At 43.5% G+C, this 19,077-nt stretch overlaps 1 protein-coding gene across 1 annotated transcript; it reads right to left on the reverse strand.

Annotated features, from left to right (window-relative positions):
• Window positions 1-315: 315 nt before the first annotated feature.
• Window positions 316-17,509, reverse strand: ATP6V0E1 (ATPase H+ transporting V0 subunit e1). The gene is made up of 4 exons (XM_074960564.1): window positions 17,315-17,509; window positions 14,589-14,636; window positions 7,523-7,654; window positions 316-3,217 (listed from the first exon to the last, which is right to left on the reverse strand). Exons 1-3 carry the CDS (start codon window positions 17,416-17,418, stop codon window positions 7,561-7,563), a joined length of 246 nt encoding a protein of 81 aa, XP_074816665.1. The 5' UTR covers window positions 17,419-17,509; the 3' UTR covers window positions 316-3,217; window positions 7,523-7,560.
• Window positions 17,510-19,077: the final 1,568 nt, after the last annotated feature.

Raw genomic sequence — 19,077 nt, forward strand, 5'->3', positions numbered from 1 at the left:
TATCTTATATCGCACATAATTTTAAAAAGACAAAATTGAAAAAAATGTTTTAATTGATCCAAAACAATTATTAAAAAATTTCCTTTATGAAGGATTTTGGAATTTTGGGGTTTCATTTCAATTTGGAATGAAGTCAAATTTCAAAATCCATTAGGACATGGAATTTCATCCTCTGCACAGCTCTATTAGTCTGCTTATAGTTGGTTTCATTTTTGGGTTTTCATCTACCCACACTATAGTGCCACATTGTATGGGTTGCAAATAGTTCAGAAAAAAATCTAAATCCACACAGTTTGAACTGCTGTTTACATTTTTAAAAATTCATTTTTATTAATTTCAAATATTATTGTAAAAATAACTGTTAGCAAGACAAGATCAACAGAAACAACAGCATCAAAATAAAAAAAATCAGGTTTGTTCAGAGAGAAAACAGTACTTGGAAATCTTGACAAGACACCAAATTTAAAAACAACTTGAAAATAATCAGCAAGGTTAGTCGGTCTAGTTTTATACTTAACGTTGTATTAAATGGCAGGAAAAAAACAATGGTGTTAAGAGGCAGTTTTGTAAATCTTTTACATAATTTACATTTTGGGCTTCAAGCTACCTGTCAATGTACAAAGTATGAGATAAAAAGAATAAAGTTCATGGGATGGGTTTCACCTGTGATGACTTTGAAGCAGAGAAGTATCTCCAGAGTCCAGTTGAGTGAGCCTCAGAAATTCAGCTGAAGAAAATACATACCAGATTGAGGAATTTCCCTTTATTTTATGCATCAGCACGGTGAGCTAACACTTCCTCTCTGAGACAGCTGTCAGATAGTTAATGTGAAGAACTTTGGAGGTACCTGCATTTTTTTTTTAAATGAGTATTATGCGGACCTCTCTTTGATTACTATCATGCTGTCTGCTAAATGGGTGCAATGAGTTAACACAGTCCTGGATGGCTTTTTGCATGTCTGCAGGAAGCCAAAGTTAATAGCTTTAGACAGCCCTAAGTATTAGTGCTTAGCAACCACCACAGGTGTCAAGCTTTTAACATTGTCTCTATCCAAGTTGGGCACAGCACCCCTCTACCTTATGGCAAAGTGGGGAGAGGAGTCTATGGATACAAGAAAACGGAGTTGCCTCGTTTTAAAATGGTGACAGGTTTCAGAGTGGTAGCTGTGTTAGTTTGTATCAGCAAAAAGAACGAGGAGTACTTGTGGTACCTTAGAGACTAACAAATCTGAGCATAAGCTTTTGTGGGCTAAAACCCACTTCATTGGATGCACACGTTGGAAAATTCTGGTTTTTTGCTGGTTTTAAAACGAGATTCTCCCTGAAACTAAGAAGAGACTTAATAAAAATTTGCATGGAGTTAACCAACTTGTATACTCCTCTTTTGGGGAATAAATTAATAGGAATATTATTTATCCACACAAAAGTCTGCTTTGTGACTATTGCCATGGATTCCCACTTCACCAATCCACCACTTTCCTCATTCTGATACCTCCAAGTAGTTAATTTTGTAAAAGCGCTGAATTATATCCTGTTCCCCAGCATGGCTCATCATTTGTTGCTCAGGCTATAATACATTCATGCTAACACCTGTCTTTGTGTTTTTTGTAACACAAAGTGGTGAATATCATCATAACAGACTGTATTTGGGGCTTGTGTATAATGGAGATGCCCCTCCAGCTCTGTATAGATGTGGTTAACTACACTGGTCACAAAATCCTGGACATGTTTTAAATAGGAAGGAGGGTAAGTGTGTCAAACTCATGTAGGCATGAACTGGGATTCTGATTATACCCTGCACAGAAGAGATTTGTTCCCATTTCCTGCACCTCAGTGGTTTCCAATCTCTCCTCATAGAGGCCCAGCTGATATATATGGCTTTCACCAGTTGTCTTTTTTCACATTTGACCTAGGATTGGCATGATCTCTGTTTAGAATTAGAACACCTTTGAGGACTACGTGGAAGCATCAGCTAGTACAAAATGTAGTCCTTGTGCTTTCTGCTGTGTACTGGGTCAATCCAAAGGGTTTGATACCATCAATACCACAAAAGTCCTGGATCAGGTTAGCCAAGTAACAGTATCTCCACTTATGCCTCACTGAAACTGGCCATCTTATCTCCAAGATCAAATTCCCAGCATCAGGTAATAGGGCTTTCTGTGAGGGATTCTCAGCTCTGGAACTCATTTACGCTGAAGGGTCTTTCAGAGAATGTCTATTTCTAAGGCACATGCATATATCTATATCTAGTGGGGTTTTTTCCTTATTGCAGTGTTTAGCATTAGGTAGGGTTGGTTGCTGTAGCATAACTTAAGGCAGTTTATTATTCTAACAGTGATTTTCTATACTAACTCTTGATGGTGCTTTAGCCCAAAGCACCAAGCTCTATTTTGTCATAGGCCTTTACTATATATCATGGAAAATATACATACTGAAGTTGAACAGCTTGAAACACTACAAGAAAGAATTGAGAGAGAAAGCAACCAAGTAATTTCCCTCAGTATAGACCACCAGCTGGAGAGTTGGAGTCAGCTGGATAAGAACTCTTACATTCAGATGGCATAGTGAAATAACAGGCAATGTTAGATACAGGCATATTGAAAGCTCTGAAAGTTTCTAAAGTTGAACTCTTTGACTAACTAAGCAAGATTAACGTTACAGAAGTCTACCCAAAACCAAAATAACTATACAACCATTAGATGCTTCCCAAGAATGTTTCATATAAAGCAGCAGATTAATTTTAATCTTAAATTTCTGTGTACATGGGAATAAACTTTTTGATAATACAATCCATTGTAAAAATAAATGCCAAACATGTGGCAGCATCTCCCAGCCACCAGTTTTATTGTACACTTTATTTTTTGCAGCCTAGTGTGTGGAAGTTTCATAAAGCTCATGGAGAATGAGCAACACAGAGGACAAGGAAGAGGGCTGCCCTAAAACTCACATATCCCAGAAAAAAAAATTAGAACTTAAATTTCAAGTGTAATCGAAACAAGAAGTTTATAGCACAGAAAAGGAGGTATAAATCTTATGTATTAGGCACATTGTTAAACAGCATAAAAGGAAACCAGGAGAAAAATATAGGGCTTTGAACAAGCCATTTTAAGCACAATACAAACATTAAGGCATTAAGCAGGTTTGGTATCCAACCAGCTATGTCAAGGGCATCTTTGGATCAATGTAGCTTTTACATCTAGAGGAAATATGTTCTTTACCTGCAAAGCAAAAGGCAAATCAGTCACTCTTTTTCATAGAGGCAATTTACTAGCTGAAGAGCTGCTCAGTGAATTAACCATGGCTGTTTGCTGTAAAGGAACAGTTGTGGCCAAGTAACTAAAGAGTATGGACAGAATTCATCTGCTTGGGTGTTTGAAAGTTCTTTCTGCAGAGATCTATCCCCAAATCAGCATAATCTGTGGTGTTAGTACATTTATCATGTTTAATTCGGTCATATTAGAAGCTGCCACCTGCAAAGTTGTGCAGTTTTATAAGTGGGCCTGATGAGAATTCTGGCAGGTGCCCTGGAATTTAGTAGTGTGTGCACAGAATCTCCAAAGTAATGCCAGGGATGCACATCCAAGATCTCTTTCAGTTGCAGTCTTGCTCCAGAACTTGCCAAGCAGAAGCCCACTGAAGGTTGTGTGGCTCCATCAGTACACTGATGGCAGAAGGGACAAGCAAGAGATTGGTACTCCTCAATAGCCTCATCAAGGTTGGAGCTCTTAGCTAGTCTGCTCCAGCCTGCGGCCCTGTCAACATGCTTGTGGTTGGCCAAGCATGTTAGAAAGTTTCTTGCCTCTGGACAGTAAAAGATACTTAGAAAACTATGTTGTAATCTTGATCAATACCCAGCATGGTTATTACATGTTTCTTCTGTTCACACAGGCAAGAACACACATGTGTAACTTAGACACACCATGCAAACTGAAGGTTAAAAACCCACACAAGTTGCTTTATAGCTACTTATCACAAGCAGTCAAGCAGAAAGGCACTCAGTCAGTAATTTGGATTCTCTGACAATCATTTGACTGGATTCCAACTTGCTCTCCCACCTTTCCCTCAGATGAGGGACTTTCTGGTCATCCTATCACAGGGGTGAGCAATAATTTTCGCAGGGGGGCCACTCCACGAATTTCGGTAAGTCGTCACAGGCCACACATTTCTACTATATTAATGTGGGGTCTGGGAGGGAATTTGGGTGCAGGAGGGAGCTCTGGGCTGGAGCAGAGTGTTGGGGTGCAGGAGAGGGTGAGGAGTGTGGGGTCTGGGAGGGAGTATGGTGCAGGAGGGAGCTCCGGGCTGAGGCAGGGGATTGGGTGCAGGAGGGGGTGCAGGGTCTGGGAGGGAGTTTGGGTGCAGGAGGGGATTCCGACTTGGGGAAGGGGTGCAAGGTGTAGGCTCTGGTTGGAAGGCACTTACCACAGGCAGCTCCCAGCCGGCGGCGCAGCAGGGCTTAAGCAGGCTGCCTGCATGCCATGGCCCCATGCCACTCCTGGAAGTGGCTGTGGCCGGCTGCTGCTGGCACATCTCTGGGCGCCCCTTGAGGGGGAAGGGGGCAGCAGGTCTCTGTGCGCTGCCCACGCCTACAAGCACCACCCCTGTGGCTCCCATTGGCTGGTTTACGGCCAATGGGAGCTGTGAGGACGGAGCTGGGGGTGGAAGGCAGCACACAGAGCCGCCTCTCCCATCAGGGGCGTGCAGTGATGTTCCAGCAGCAGCCGGCCGCTTCCGGGAGCGGTGTAGGGCCACGGCAGGCAGGCAACCTACCTGAGCACCCCGCTGCGCCACAGGACTTTTAGTGGCCCGGACTTGGAGATCACAAGGGGGCAGAGAAGGCCAGACAGAAATGTTAGACGGGCCGGATCCAGCCCGCAGGCTGTATTTTGCCACCCCTGTTCTATCAGATATTAATCCCCCTTCTTTTCCTCAGTACCAATTTATTTATAATGCTTTGGGATGCTACTCCACTAAAAGGGAAACATCTTCCAATAGATATTTTCTGAATAGCCAAGTCTAGATTCCATCTCTCACTCCAGCTTGTTCCAGCTGCTAGTGGCAGCACAGACCATGGAGCAGACGGTTCATTATTAATTAAAAGCAAGTCCCACCCTCTAGTTCCAAGTGTCCATTCTGTGCAGGTGATTATATTCCAATTCCAATCCCCTGGCCTTCTGGGAATATGCCAGCCTTTCTGCCTGTGGTCAAGGTCATTACTCAGCAGAAACAAGACCCAGCACAATCACACAAAACAAATCCAGCTTGGCCACTGTACACTGTTAGAGCTTTCTATCTGCAGCAGATCCCAGCCTACCTTTTGCTTCTACTGAAAAACTAGCAAACAGAGACTTACATACACCACAGTCTGATACTTGTCAGGCTCGGCCTGATTTGGAAACACTAGAGTTTTGCTTAAGGGTTAGTACTCAACAAGCTTTACAACCAACATCCAATTGAGTGGCAATGTCAGCTATCGTCCATATACTGCTGTTCAACTCTTTCAAAAGAACAGAAAATTATAGTAGTGAGGGGGGATTAAAGCTGCAAGACAAAGGCAGTAGAACACAGTGCTTTGAATTATTAATTCAGTTTGATCAGCATAAAAAACAGAGTCATGGAATTGGTCCCCACTGTTCTTGTTTGCACAGCAAGTCACCATTTACATCTCCTGTTCCCAAATCCAGCCCTTCAAAGAGGATGCCTGGATTAATTGTGCCTCCAAAAACCATTCAGTCCTGGTGATGGTTTCGGATGTGTCCAGCAGAAGCTTCAAGAGGTATTCCCATAGCACAGCTCAGCTAGTGCCCACGAGGTTTATTTATCTTGTGGGCCAGCACTAAAAATACCACGTTGGTTTGCAAGTTTATGGGGTAGTGCTCCCACACTGTCATAAGCGAGCTAGAATCACACTGGTTCTGGTCATTTGCACCGACTTCCTAGAGAGGAGAGTTGTACTGCATCAAAGAAACTGCTCATCTTTATTTTCAAGGACTTTCACCATCTATTCTCACTCTACCCATCATCTCTCATTTGCTGTTGACTCTTGCCTCTAATCGGCCTATGATACCAGCCTCTCTCACGCAATTGTTACATTTTCAACTAAGCACCTTTGTGCTTCCTCCCATGCTGCCCCACCTGCTTGGGGGGAAGCTCTCTATATACATCTCACTACTCTCATACACCACAGTCTAAAACTACCTCACTACTCTCCTTAAAACTCCCCTTTGCCACAATACAAAAAACCTGACAATGGTCAGGCTGCTGGCGTGCTGAGACCACTGCCTGTCATGCTGACAAATACTGTCTCATCTTATACTTAGGGTACATCTACACTAGAAACTTAAGTTGAGCTATATTAGGTCGACCTGCATCACCGCATACGGTGGTGGCTATATGTCCACACTACCCTCCTTGGGTCAGTGGTGCACGTCCTCACCAGGAAGGCTTGCAATGACCTAAGGGGACAGTTGGGGAGCAGAGAGGCCGGCGCCTCAGCTCCGCTGGCAGCTCCCTGTCAGGAGCCCAGCTGCCCCACAGGCTCCTGGCAGGCCACCCAGGGTGGGGGGGACAAAGGGAGGGGCTGAACAGGAGAGAACTGCCCAGGGCTTCTCACCTCCCCGTTGCCCGCTGGGAGTGGGAGGAGGGACCCTGGACTGTAGCTGCCCTGCTTTGTCATCAATTTCATGGCTACTGCCCTAAAATTGACAAGACAATCAACAGCCGATGTAAGTAACGCAGCATCTACACAGACATTGCGTTGTCCTAACTATACTGACATAAGCCCTATGCCTCTCATGGAGGTAGAGTTATTATGTCAGTGTAGTATGGCTCCTGCATCAGTGGGAGCAAGGCTGTAGTGTAGACACTGACATAATTAGGCAGATGTAAGCTGCCTTACGTTGACCTAAATGGGTAGTGTAGACCAGCCCTCAGATTGTAAGATTTTTGGGGCAGGAACCATCTTTTTGTTCTGTGTTTGTATAGGGCCTAACACAATGGGGTCCTGGTCCATGACTGGGGCTCCTAGGCACAACAATAATACAAATGATAATAATGTTACTCTGGACAGTTAAGGTGGGAGGACTACCTGGTCTGCAGAAAGATGGTCAGGTCGCCTCAACCATAATAGTGTAAGCACTTGATGATTGTTAAATAAGAAAACCAACTTATGATAGGTGTTAAAGAAAAAAGATATCCCCCCCTTCCTATACCCATTTTCAGGGCTCTCATTTTGTTGCTAGAAGGAGGAACAGATGGTTCCCTCAACACCACCTGCTGTCACATGGTGTGGCACTCCCCTCCCCATCCTTTCAGAAATCAAGCATCCTAGTTCTAACATCTCAGTCTCCAAATGAGATTAAAGCACCCAGTCCCAAACTCAAATCCTTCATTGTTACAGACTGCGAAAAGACTGCTTCCTCTTGTGAAACTGCCCACCCATTATCCATGCTATTGCGTAAGTTTTCACTGAGCATTTAGCAAACCCAAAGACATAACTGGAGAAGGTCTCCAACCATATTTACCTCGTCCACAAAAAAGGCAGCACAGAGGACAGACATCCTTAAGGCCAGTGATGATGAAGATACCAGATTGTTTCATTGCTTAACTGTGGACCAAAGAGAGGGTTGAGCTGGGCCAGGATCGCAATCAGCCAACTGAAAAAGGGAAAAAAAAAAAAAAAAAAAAGACACATAAGAGTATGGATGACTTGGCCAAGGCATAAAGGGTATCAGGAGAAGGTAAGACAACATCGCGAAAGGTCTAACACCGAGTCAAAATGCTGCTAAGGCCAAACTCCTAAAAGTCTGACACAGATGAAAGAGCTCTAGCACTGTATTACACCTCAGAAGACTAGCATGTTTGGACTGAGAACTATCTTGTTCAATTTAAAGTGACACTGTCAGTTGGATTTAATAGTATCTTTTTAATTTGTTGCTGCTTCTTCTTGAAAGGTGAAGTGCTCTGGGACACATTCCCATCCTCTGGGCCCATGTTCCAACAACACTGCCTCCAGAGCTACTCAAGTCCTCTCTGAATGGCAGTACAAGGCACGGAGAGTTACTAAAGCACATCACCTTCCAAATAAGGAGTATGCATCTCATTTACTTTAACCATAACTATGCCAAAATGTTTAGATATACAGAATATAGATGAAATTTGAATTGAAGCAGAACCTCTTTTATACCAATAAAGATAACAAAGATTAAATTGAGGGATGGAAGTACAATCTAGCAGTTAAAACAAAGGAACAGGAATTGGAAAATTCCTGACCTACTATGCAACATTGGCCAAATCACTTAATCTCTGTGTCTGAGACATCCCCCCCATAAAATCAGAGATGCTAGGCTTGGCTTTACAAGGAACATTACGATCCAATAAAAGGTCTTAATGAAATGTATTGAACACTTTCAAACCACCAGCCCCCAATATAATTCTTGTAAGAATAAAAATAGAACAAATTTAGAACGGAAGTCAGAGAAATGGGTGTCTAGATCAAAGAGGTGCAAAGCTACTGAAACAATGTCAATGACAACAAAATCCAGATTAGCAGCAGCCTCTCCCTCAGAGCAGCTGACAGACTAACTCAGCAGAAACCACAGCCAGAATGCAGAACAAGAGGAATCTGGGATGTGGAAAATATCCAGGCAAGCTGAACAGAAATAAATATTTCAGTATTATAAGATGTACTTGCTTTGGCTTTTTCTGAATTTGTAATATTGACAAAGAAACCTTATTTTCATGGATTTAGATCTATGTAAAATACTAACGATATAAACATGTTTAGTAAACATACTGGCCTATCCATCTGCTCTTTGTAGACTCTTTGTGAGGAGGAGAAAAAGCAGAGCAGCTTTGAATGGGAGCTGCCACAAATGCATCAAAGTGCTTAGGCAGTCATGGAAAATTCCACATAAACCTGGATGCTTTAACAAGCAAATGAAGTGCAGGTCAGATCAGCTTCAAAATGGCTACAGAAGCCTTAGGCAAAAGATGCAGGGTTAGATAAAAGGAAGGTCAATCCTCTTGGCACTGACAAAATAAATATTTGTAAATTTTAGTGTTGCTTTTAGGGGGGTTTATTATTATTTTTAACACTAAGATTAAGTAGGACACTAGCTAAAGTCAAGCAAATGCTGTGCCCATAGTATTCTAACAACCCCTCACTCCTCACACATTCAATAGTATTCTGAGTGTAAATCAACAACTGAGGCCACTCACTCATGCTGATATGCACAATGGATATTATGAATGGGTAAATGTCCACTCAGGACCAGTAGGAAAATAGCAATTCATTCTCACTTGTAAACTGAAGAGCCAGAATACTCTTATTTTGTTATCCCTAGCTACTGCAGGGAAAGGGTCGCTCAGCATCACACACATTATGTTGAACTTAGCCTAATCCTTTTACTATATCAAGCAAATCCCTCAAGCGTTCATTGATTTGATAGAAATTCTCCCCTCCATCACCAGAACTCTATGTGTAGCCCACTTACAAGTTATTTTTCAGATACAAAGGCAGATTAGAGGGGTACCAGAGTGCATTGTACTAACTGTCATTAACTTCCTGAACTAACACAGGTGGGGGGGAAGGACAGGAACAGCCGATTGCTGTAAAAGGATAATTTGCCTCTTTACACTGTGCAGAGAAAGGAACTCCAGGCACCAACACACATGCCCAGACCTCTCCCTATGTTCACTGAGATCAGACCCAGAACTGCTGTGAAATAAATGAGCTGGAAGCGCATTCTGAATATTGACATGTCCACAGCTGTACAATTAGGCTCTAGGCAAACACTGTACTGGTTTCAAAAGCTATTTGTTAGGACCATGCTGTTTACCGAACTTCTGAAGCACAGTGCCATTACAGATTGCTCTTTAGCTCCATTACTTCCCTGCAGTGCTGGGGGTCTGATCACTGAGAACACAGTAGTAGAAGGTAGGGGAGCACAGGGTTCAGTGCTTTGAAAGACAGAACTGTGGAAAGCTTCCCCACACACATTTATCTTACACAGGGCTGTTTTACACAAAAAATCTATCACGACAAGGCACAACAAAATGGGGCATTCAGAGCACAATAAAGTAAACCTCTATATCCAACATCTAATGTTTTAGTGCTGTTACATTCCACATGCTACCTCCTGCAACAGTCAGTGTTAATTATCATGCTAACTCAAAGAAATTATGGTCCATCATGATCAAGTATAACCATGTCATTTTATTACTGTATAGACTTCAGAGCAATTTTTATTCTAATTCCATTCTAACGGGCTGAGTACTACAATCTGTCTCTCTCTATAGCGGAGTAAGAGCTCAGGTTCTGGTTTCTATTTAGATTCCAGTTTGGGCAATTACAGTCAGCCCACCCAGAATTCTCCTGCAGAGGCAACTGATGGAGTGTTCCAAACTCTCTATTCTGAACCACTGGGTACTATTGCTGTGTGCTCCTACACAGATAACATCTTCTACCTCAGAGGTGGCTTCGGTGATCTCAAAATAGATGTAGCGGAGCACCCTGGGTCTTTGATGCAAGGAATTACAGAAAGAAAAACTTCTTATCAAAAAGACAATAGGAAAAAAAGACCTGGAATGGACATTTCAGGCTTTGCTGGTAGAGCTTTATGAGCTAAGACGATTACAAAAATGGAACAATTTTCTTCTGTTTAAAAAAAAAAAAAAAAAGACTACCACTACATACTCTGCTTTGAGTCTCACCATGCTCCTGAGGTTTTGGTTACACTTCTTTTAGCAAGGTACAGCATACAGCACATGCACAAAAGGATATACAGTAAATTGCGTAAAGTTTCCCATAAAGCAACCAAATTTGTACAGCACAGTCAATAAGCTTAATTTGGATCACCCCTATCAACTCCACACGGAGGAAGCCAGTTTATTTTATTGAATGGGAATGACTGCTGTTTAACTGAGATTAAATTGGAATAAATTCAATTTAATGTGGATGTATTTGGCTAGTACCAAGTAGTTAAGTGGCATTTAATAGTTACAAAACTGAGCTTCATTAAGACTGGCGCTATCAAAAGTTAAAAGAAATTAAAATAATTTTTATACTTGCATTTTATTTAGTCCAGAATTTCTGGATAAAGGTTTTGTAAAAACTGCATGATAAGGAACAGCCACTTCAGCAGAGTGACAGGTCCTTGCAGGAGAATCTTAAGTACAGGGGACTACACTTGTGACAGTGCAGTTAACATCAAATTTGACTCTGATACCAATATAATAAATACTTTCACACAAAGAACCTTTCATCTGAAATCCCAAAGCTTCAATAGGATTAACAAATGGAATGTAAGTGCAACATTTCCAGAAACTATTTAAAAAAAAAAATCCATAAATATGCAACACAAGGCAATTCCACCCTGGAGCATCAGAAGAGACATCAGTTCTCCTCCACATTTGTAAAAATAGAATCCAAATTCCATATGATTGACTGTGTATTCACTAAGCCACTTAGGCTTTGTCTACACTAGCACTTTTGTTGGCAAAACTTTTGCTAGTCACTCCACTGACCGACATAAGTTTCACCAACAAAAGCACAGGTGTGGACAGCGCTAGGTCGGCGGGAGACGCGATCTCACCAAGATGGCCACCGTTGCTCATTGGGGTGGTTTAATTATGCCAGTGGGAATGCACTCTCCTGCCGGCATAGAGTGGCTACACAGGAGACCTTACAGTGGTGCAGCTGCAGTGGTACAGCTGTGCTGCTGTAAGGTCCGTAGTGTACACACAGCCTTAGACATCACGTATGAAGACTTTAGCTTCTTCCGCTTTATCTTTTTTGCAGGGTGCAACTGAGAATGTCAGCGAATAAATCCTGGGAACATGTTTGACAATTTTAATAAATGCAAATAATCTATCCTTCATTCAACAACACACGAGAGCAGATTACAAGACATTTTAATGAAGAGCAGTTTTATCACTGCCCTGTTCCAGGTACAGCAATTGCTAACCTCTTTCAATACTTCCACAACCACCTTTTGTTTGAGGATTTCAAAGCATTCAGTCAAGCCTCAGTCATTCTGTGAAGTAAATATCTCCATTTTACAGATAAGGAGTCTGAGGCACAGAAAAGTAAAGAACCTAGTTTCCAGGGATTCCGAGAACCCTTAAGTGTCATTAACTTCAAGGGGAACTGCCTGTACTCAGTACCTAAAAAAAAGCTAGCCTTAAGTGGCTTGTCCAAGACCACAAAGCAAATCAGTGGCAGGGCCAAACTCAGAAATCTGGAATCCCAATTCCTACTCTCCTCAAACTTTCTGTTTGATTTAAAATAAATAAATAAATCAAACTAGAGAGCAGAGACAAGCACAGTGCCTCAAAGCTAAATGGGCAGAATCACTGTACCCCAAAGACCCATCAAACACAGCAAAGAGTTACTAGTGTAAGTGAGGACTTTGCTTCTCAGTTTCACTTGTACACATGTACAGTAGATAGCAGTCTTACCAGGGCCTACCTGATTACTTCACAATGCACTGGATCTCTACGAACCTGAGAAGCAGACTCAGTGACACTCCAAAATTCAAATTATTGGGACCACAGCACTGCTACTAAATACAAATAAATAAGCCATTCACATTTCCCTAGAAAGAGGCAGTATGCTTCCTCTATTAGGAGCTCTGAATCTCTCTAAAATCAAGATGCTACAGCCATATTATGCTCCTCTTCTTTCAAATCATAATTTACTTCATCTGCTCATAGTCTAAATGTAATTTTCAAGGTGAAATAAAAGGAACACATTATGGATATTTAATCTGGCAAATATTCGTGTTTACACAGAGTCTAAGGAAGTTGGATAAAGATGCCTCCAGTGACTTTCTATATAATCACCTTCATGAATTCACAGCAGTTAAGTGTATGAGTGTGTGATTTCATTAACATTTTGTGGAATACAATTCCCACATATGCCAGCTGAAAATTCATCAGTACAGGCTTTTCATTACACTGCATCCAGTAATTCTCTGACAGCCAAGTCTTGGTCTAATTTAAGTATTAAAATCTACTCTTAGGCATTTCTTAGAACACCCAGGTTCCGCTACCACAATTAGTACTTGCTTTCCACAAGTACAAGACAGCATGGTCCAGGTACTCATCCTTAAATAGGCAGATACCCACACAAGAAATAACTTAACATTTATATTAAGCTATCTATTTGATGGCATGCATCAAAAGCCCTAAGAGTATGTTCTGCTGTTCAGCCAGTAAGTCAAGTTAGGTTAGTATATATTTTGTGAGAGCATAACTATGTTACTAGGTGGTTATTCCTATATAAACTGCAAGTGCGACGGACAGGGCTCCCGGTGCTTATGTACAGACATCTTTTCATATTGAAATATAGATTTTTTTTTTAAAATGGCTTTTTTAAAATAGGACATGTCCTGGTCTAGCATGTTTTTAAAAGTCAGTCAGGAGGCAGATTCCATAAGGCTTCACATGTGAAATACTTCAGGCCTGTTTAACCATAAACAGAAACTGGACCTTGCTTGTATAAAACCTGCATATCACAGCATTCAACCAAGCTAAACCCACACAAGCTCATGTCCCTAGCCAGCTCAAGATGGAACAAGACAGACCTTACTTTAAACATGCCATGTACTACAAATAATGCAGACACTAAAAATATGGCTTTGTGCTACCAATCCCTGCACTCAAAGTCCCAGAAATTGAGATATATCCCTCTAAGAGGTTATTTATAGTAAGCTCATCACCATGGTATGTTATGAGTGATGGTTTGCAACTAGAGAATGTGTGAACACTCCCAAGTGGACTTGTTCGGTCATTGAATTATGAACAAGTCACCTAGCAAGTTGTACCCACAACAGGTATGTCAGTTTACTGTCTGTACCAGTCTGTACTTGTAGAAAAAAAAAAAAAAAAAAGTGCTGTGTAGAAATGGCCTGAAAGATATTTTGATCTCAATTACAAGGCCCTATCAAGAGGAAGAAATCATTTCACAGAATTAAGGGTTTTCACTGCAGACTGTACCTATAACTCATCCACTTATTGACAAGAAAAGATGATATAGGAAGCAAAAAGGGTTGCAAAGTGTTTACAGGAGCGCAGAAGCTGCTCATTAGGTGGCTAAGAAAGAATTGTTATTAATACCATAAAATAAGGCATAATCAAGGAGCACAGTATTGATTTCAGTGGAAGTCAAGGGCTCTTGGCACCTCAAAGGATTTAGGCATGGTTGACCTGCCACTCTATCATAGTAGGTACACACAAACAGTTATTACAATTAATACAAATTATTCGAGAACTGAGAAACCCTCAAGAGGCTTGAGCTGAATAACTCAAGGTCCGTAGAACAGAAAGCAATAGCCAAGATAAATCAATATAAAAGTACTAAGACTTTGGGTATAAGTCAGAGAATAATATATTATCCACTAACGGGAATTTTTTCAAGATTGCTGAAGATATTTAGGAGCATGAGTTCCACTGACTTTCAAAGGGAGTTGTGCTCCTAAATCCCTTTGGTGCTCTGAAAATTTCCCCCTAAACATTTATTCACTGAAGAGGCCTTTTTCATTTTATAAGCTGTGCCATTATTAGGAGGGAAGCATTATTTATACTTACAAGAGGTAACAGCAAACGGCACAGGTCACCAGCATTGTGTTGATAACACTGCAGAAAGAAATAGGAAAAGACAACTGATTAAGAGTCATAGGCACAGAAAATAAACCTAAGAATGCATTTGGCTTTGATCACATGCAAGGTGACTCAAAATATGAATGTTCTCATGACAATCTAATTTCTTGTAATGTAACAGTATAACTAGAAGATAGATGTGCCTCTCTAACCTAGGACTCTGCACAGACTTAGTTTGCCATTTGCAAATAAAAGCATCTCATTTTTTGTAGTATAAATATTTAAATACAAAGCATAAGACCATACAGCCTTGTCTAAAAAGACTTCCAAAGAGAAGATCTCATGTAATAAACTTCCTTCTTTGTTACAATTGTTTCTATACAGTAAATCAGAACCAAATCCTAAAGCACCTTTTCTGTTAGATTTACATGTGAACACCCAAAGGCACAGTATATAGAATTCTTCATTTGGACACTCTGTTTGCAGAAAGTCTCACTGAAAACCACGAAATTAAGAGCCAATTATTTTGTTTAAAGTGAATCCTGTTGACTGTAACTATTGTAAAATTAAAGATCTTCAAAGGACAAACAAAATCTTGGAGATAATATGACAGTTGCCCAGAATGGGAAGATCCTTATTGGAGGGGATTGTCAGAGCAGGTGTTACTAAAATGATAATAAAGCAACTGAAGCTGTAGCGGTAAAATCGTAGCTGAACAAACATTTCAAAATCCCATATAGATGGGAAAATTATGTTTTCCAAGAAGGAGTCATATGTTCTGACCATGTAGCTCAATGGAAGATGGGTATTCTGTGTCATGACTTTTTTTTTTTTAAATAAAAAAAAAGGAATTCCTCTGTATGTAGGTTTTTAGTTCTATAAGAAGAGTTCAACCTAGATAATAAAAATCCTAATCAGCACTGGAAATAAGTAGATCAAGTAACTCACTTTGGCTTCTCAAGCTATAAAATACATAGATCTGCTCATAAATAGTAACTTTAACATTAATGCTGGTGTTTCTAAAAAGTAAATTAAAGCACAATACAATTATAATGTATACAGTATCTTTCAGATACATTGTACAAGAAATTTTAGAGATGCAAAACAGTGAATGGTCTATATATTATATATGAGAAGACAATGGTGGTGTTAATTGGGCAAATAAATTATTCAATTCTTGCAGCCACAGCATCATAGGATGGAGGTGGGGGGGGGCAAAGTAGCAGCCCCTCCTCCTCCCTGTTGCTCCTGGATGCACTGCCTTGGTGTCGGTTGTTCGGGCTGCCAGCGGGGGTTGGACCCTGCCCCCCTCTGGAGACACCTGGGGCACACTGGAGGAGCAGGCAGCAGGTGAGTTCCCCACCTTCCCAGGGGTGGTGGGGCTCAGCCTCTGGGCTTCAGCCCCAGGCTTCGGGCTCCATCCCTGGGCCCCATCCTCCAGCTGCAGGGCTTTGGGCTCTGGCTGCGGGGCTTCAGGCTTCAGCCCCCCACTGCCTCCCCCACCCACCCCCATCACCCCTGCTGCCTCCCCCAACCCTCCATTTGGGGCTTCATTTGTCCCCAGACTTGCCAGAGCTGAGTAAGTCTGCTGTGTAAAGTGAAACTGATATGTCTGTTAGTATCACTTTGCACAGCAGACTTACTAGCTAGCAATAAATAAATTACAATGATTTGGACATGTATCTGTGCACATTTATAGGGTTTTCCCAAAGCTAATTAAGTATTTTAGAAAAGGTATGACAGCGGCTACCAGCAAGAGTTGGTGGCCGCATTCTGAGGCCACCAAAAAATTTGTCCTGAGAACCCCTGATGATAGGTGCTTATGTGCCCCTTCATCCTAAAGGCAGACTTGCCCCTTCCCAAGTACATAAGAACAGAACAGCAACATCTTATGATTTCGTGGCTAAATACAAGGAGAGCATTCCAGTCAGCAGGATGTACAGAGAAAGATGTTCCTGTGTCATTAAAAGAAGCTAAACAAATCTACACTGTAACAGCAGCTGCCTATGGGGTCTCAGGCTCAGTCCCCGCAGATGGTCAGCGATCACAGGAAAGCAGCACATTAGTCCGCGCCCCCCATCACATGACTCTGCTCAGGAGGGGCAAGTCAGACCCATTCAATCAGACACAAAAAATAAATAAAAAGGGAACTACGATGAGCAAGTGGCACAAGACCACTTCTGTCTGCGCCACTGAGATGCAGTCGGACCCCCACCCCTGGGACGGCTGCTGTATTATAGGAGGGTCGAGATACTTATTGCCAAGGGCCCTTCGCTGGTTTTACCGACTATGCCCTGCCCAGGTGCCCGAGAGAGAGGATCCCTACAGGCTTTACCGGGGTAACGGGGCGGGAGACCCAGCCTGGGGAGAGCTGAAGGGGGAAGGCCCCGACGCCCGTTCTCCAACTGAAATCGAAGAGGACAAGAGGCCCCAGGGGAAGAAAGAGCAGACCCGCTCCCCGGGTGCGGGGGGGCCACGGCGACCACCACAGCAAGGCCAGACTCACAGCGCTGCCTCAGGAGCCTTCTTCCCCTCACAGCCCTCCCCCCCCCAAGGCGCGGCCCTGCCCAGTCAGGGTAGGGGGGACACGGGGTCGGCTCCCTCGTTGGAGCTCTCCGCCGTCGAAGGGAGGGTGGCTGGCCGACACTCTCCAGCCCCGGACGGGGTCGGGGTCGGGATCCGCTCCGCTTCTCTCCCGGCGGCCCATCACTCACCCACGGTTGGGCCCCTTGGGCACCAGCCAGGGCAGGATGCCGCCGACTATCCCCCAGAAAACGCTCATGACGATGATGGGCACAGTAAGGCCGCTGTACGCCATGGCTGGGCTGGGCTGGGGACTTCACTCTGGCACACTCGCGACAGCACCACTCCGCAGTCCCCGTCACCTCGGAGTCGGCCCCCACCACAGCTGCTCGCGGAGCCCCGCCCCAGCCCCGCCGACCAACCAGCGCCCGGCACGTGACATCGGCTTGAGCCCGCCCTCGCCCGGAACCCGCGCTCCACCCGGCCCGAAGTAGGGCGGGGCACGTAACGTCTGCGCGGCTGGCTTACCCAGGCCGCTCGGCAGTTCGAGGCCCCGTCTCCCGGCCTGGCGGGCGGCCCGGCACACTTTTGGCTTTGTGTTCTCCCCCCCTCCCCCAGCAGGACACCCCGGTTTCCCGGCACCGCCCTTGGGAATAGCTGGTGCCTATGGCCCCGCAGCCACCACCTGCGGGATGGAGCTCAGGCCTCCTGCAGCACAGCGCCGGTCCAGCGTGGAGGTTGTGCAGGCGGCCGCTAGGCCTCGCCCCGGCGACTTCCTGATGCCTTTCAGCGAGAGAGGTAAGGCGGGCAGTCCCCCAGCACCGCTGGAGGACAGAGCAGGGCTGGCTCCGACCGCCAAGCCCGCACCCCCGCTGTTCATTCCTCGCTGCACAGCTACAGGAGGCCCAGGGAGCAGATAGATTCCCACTGCCTGGCAGTGCGAAGCAGGCCCTGTGGACTCTAGGCTTAAACAAGAAAGGGGATCCCACCGTGCCAGGAGCTCTAGGAGTAGAGAAGGGCAAGCTGTACCCTCGAGAATTTAGTTTAAAACAAGAAGCCCGAAGAAATGGAACAGCTAGCGAAACTCTTCTGAGGGTGCGGTCAGCTGCAGGAGCATCAAGTCCAATTGCTTTGTCCGTGTGAAGTGGTTTCAGCTTGGATTCTCCATGTCAAATCTTAGATTGTAAGGGCAAAGACTATACTTCTGTACAGCACCTCCTGTAGCAAAGGCCTTATCTGACCCCATAACAAAACTGATGGGCCTTTGTTTATACAGCACACATAGGACTATATATACATTTGGAGAATGTGAAGATAATCCTATCACACTCATATCAGTGGAAAAGTGGCCCTTTGGTCTAAAGCAGTGATTAGAACAAGTAACTTGGGATTCACTTCACAGACCTCACTCTGCCTCCCTGGACGACTTTGCGTTTCACTTTCTCCATCTAAAATTTGAGATAAATACTGTTTCAAAACATGCTGTGAAGATCCAAGGGTAGAGGTGGACTAGTTGTTTTGCTAAAATAGTGGAAATACTCTTCCCAGAAGTTATCCAACATGGCCATGTCAATAGAGTTGATCCATTCCCACATGAACAGAAACTAAAGTATATTAAGCACTGTGTTTGTACGTGTGGAAAGAGGTCTACAAGGGTATGTCTGTACTGCCCATGCCAGCTGACTTGGGCTCAGGCTAAGGGGCTGTTTAGTTGCCTTGTAGATGTTCCGGCTTGGGCTGGAGCCCAGGCTCAAGGACAGTGAGATGGGAGGTCCCAGAGCTCAGGCTCATCTATCTCTGAAATAGACAGCCACATAAGCCTGGTCAGCTTGCACAGGCCAGCCATACGCTGCAGTGTAGACATTCCTAAAGAGACTAGGATGAAGCCTCAATTTATGCAACAGTCTCCAAATTATTAAACACATTCCAAATTAATCCTTCCTCTGGATTCTCA

Source organism: Natator depressus, chromosome 8 (assembly GCF_965152275.1).
Source record: "Natator depressus isolate rNatDep1 chromosome 8, rNatDep2.hap1, whole genome shotgun sequence".
Classification (NCBI taxonomy): Eukaryota; Metazoa; Chordata; order Testudines; family Cheloniidae; genus Natator; species Natator depressus.

Coding starts and splice junctions, on each gene's coding strand:
- ATP6V0E1 (XM_074960564.1), bottom strand. CDS start 17,418: ATGGCGTACAGCGGCCTTACTGTGCCCATCATCGTCATGAGCGTTTTC. Junction 14,637..17,314: donor CCCAAGGGGCCCAACCGTGG/GTGAGTGATGGG, acceptor TTCTTTCTGCAG/TGTTATCAACACAATGCTGG. Junction 7,655..14,588: donor GCCGTTTGCTGTTACCTCTT/GTAAGTATAAAT, acceptor TCCCTTTTTCAG/TTGGCTGATTGCGATCCTGG.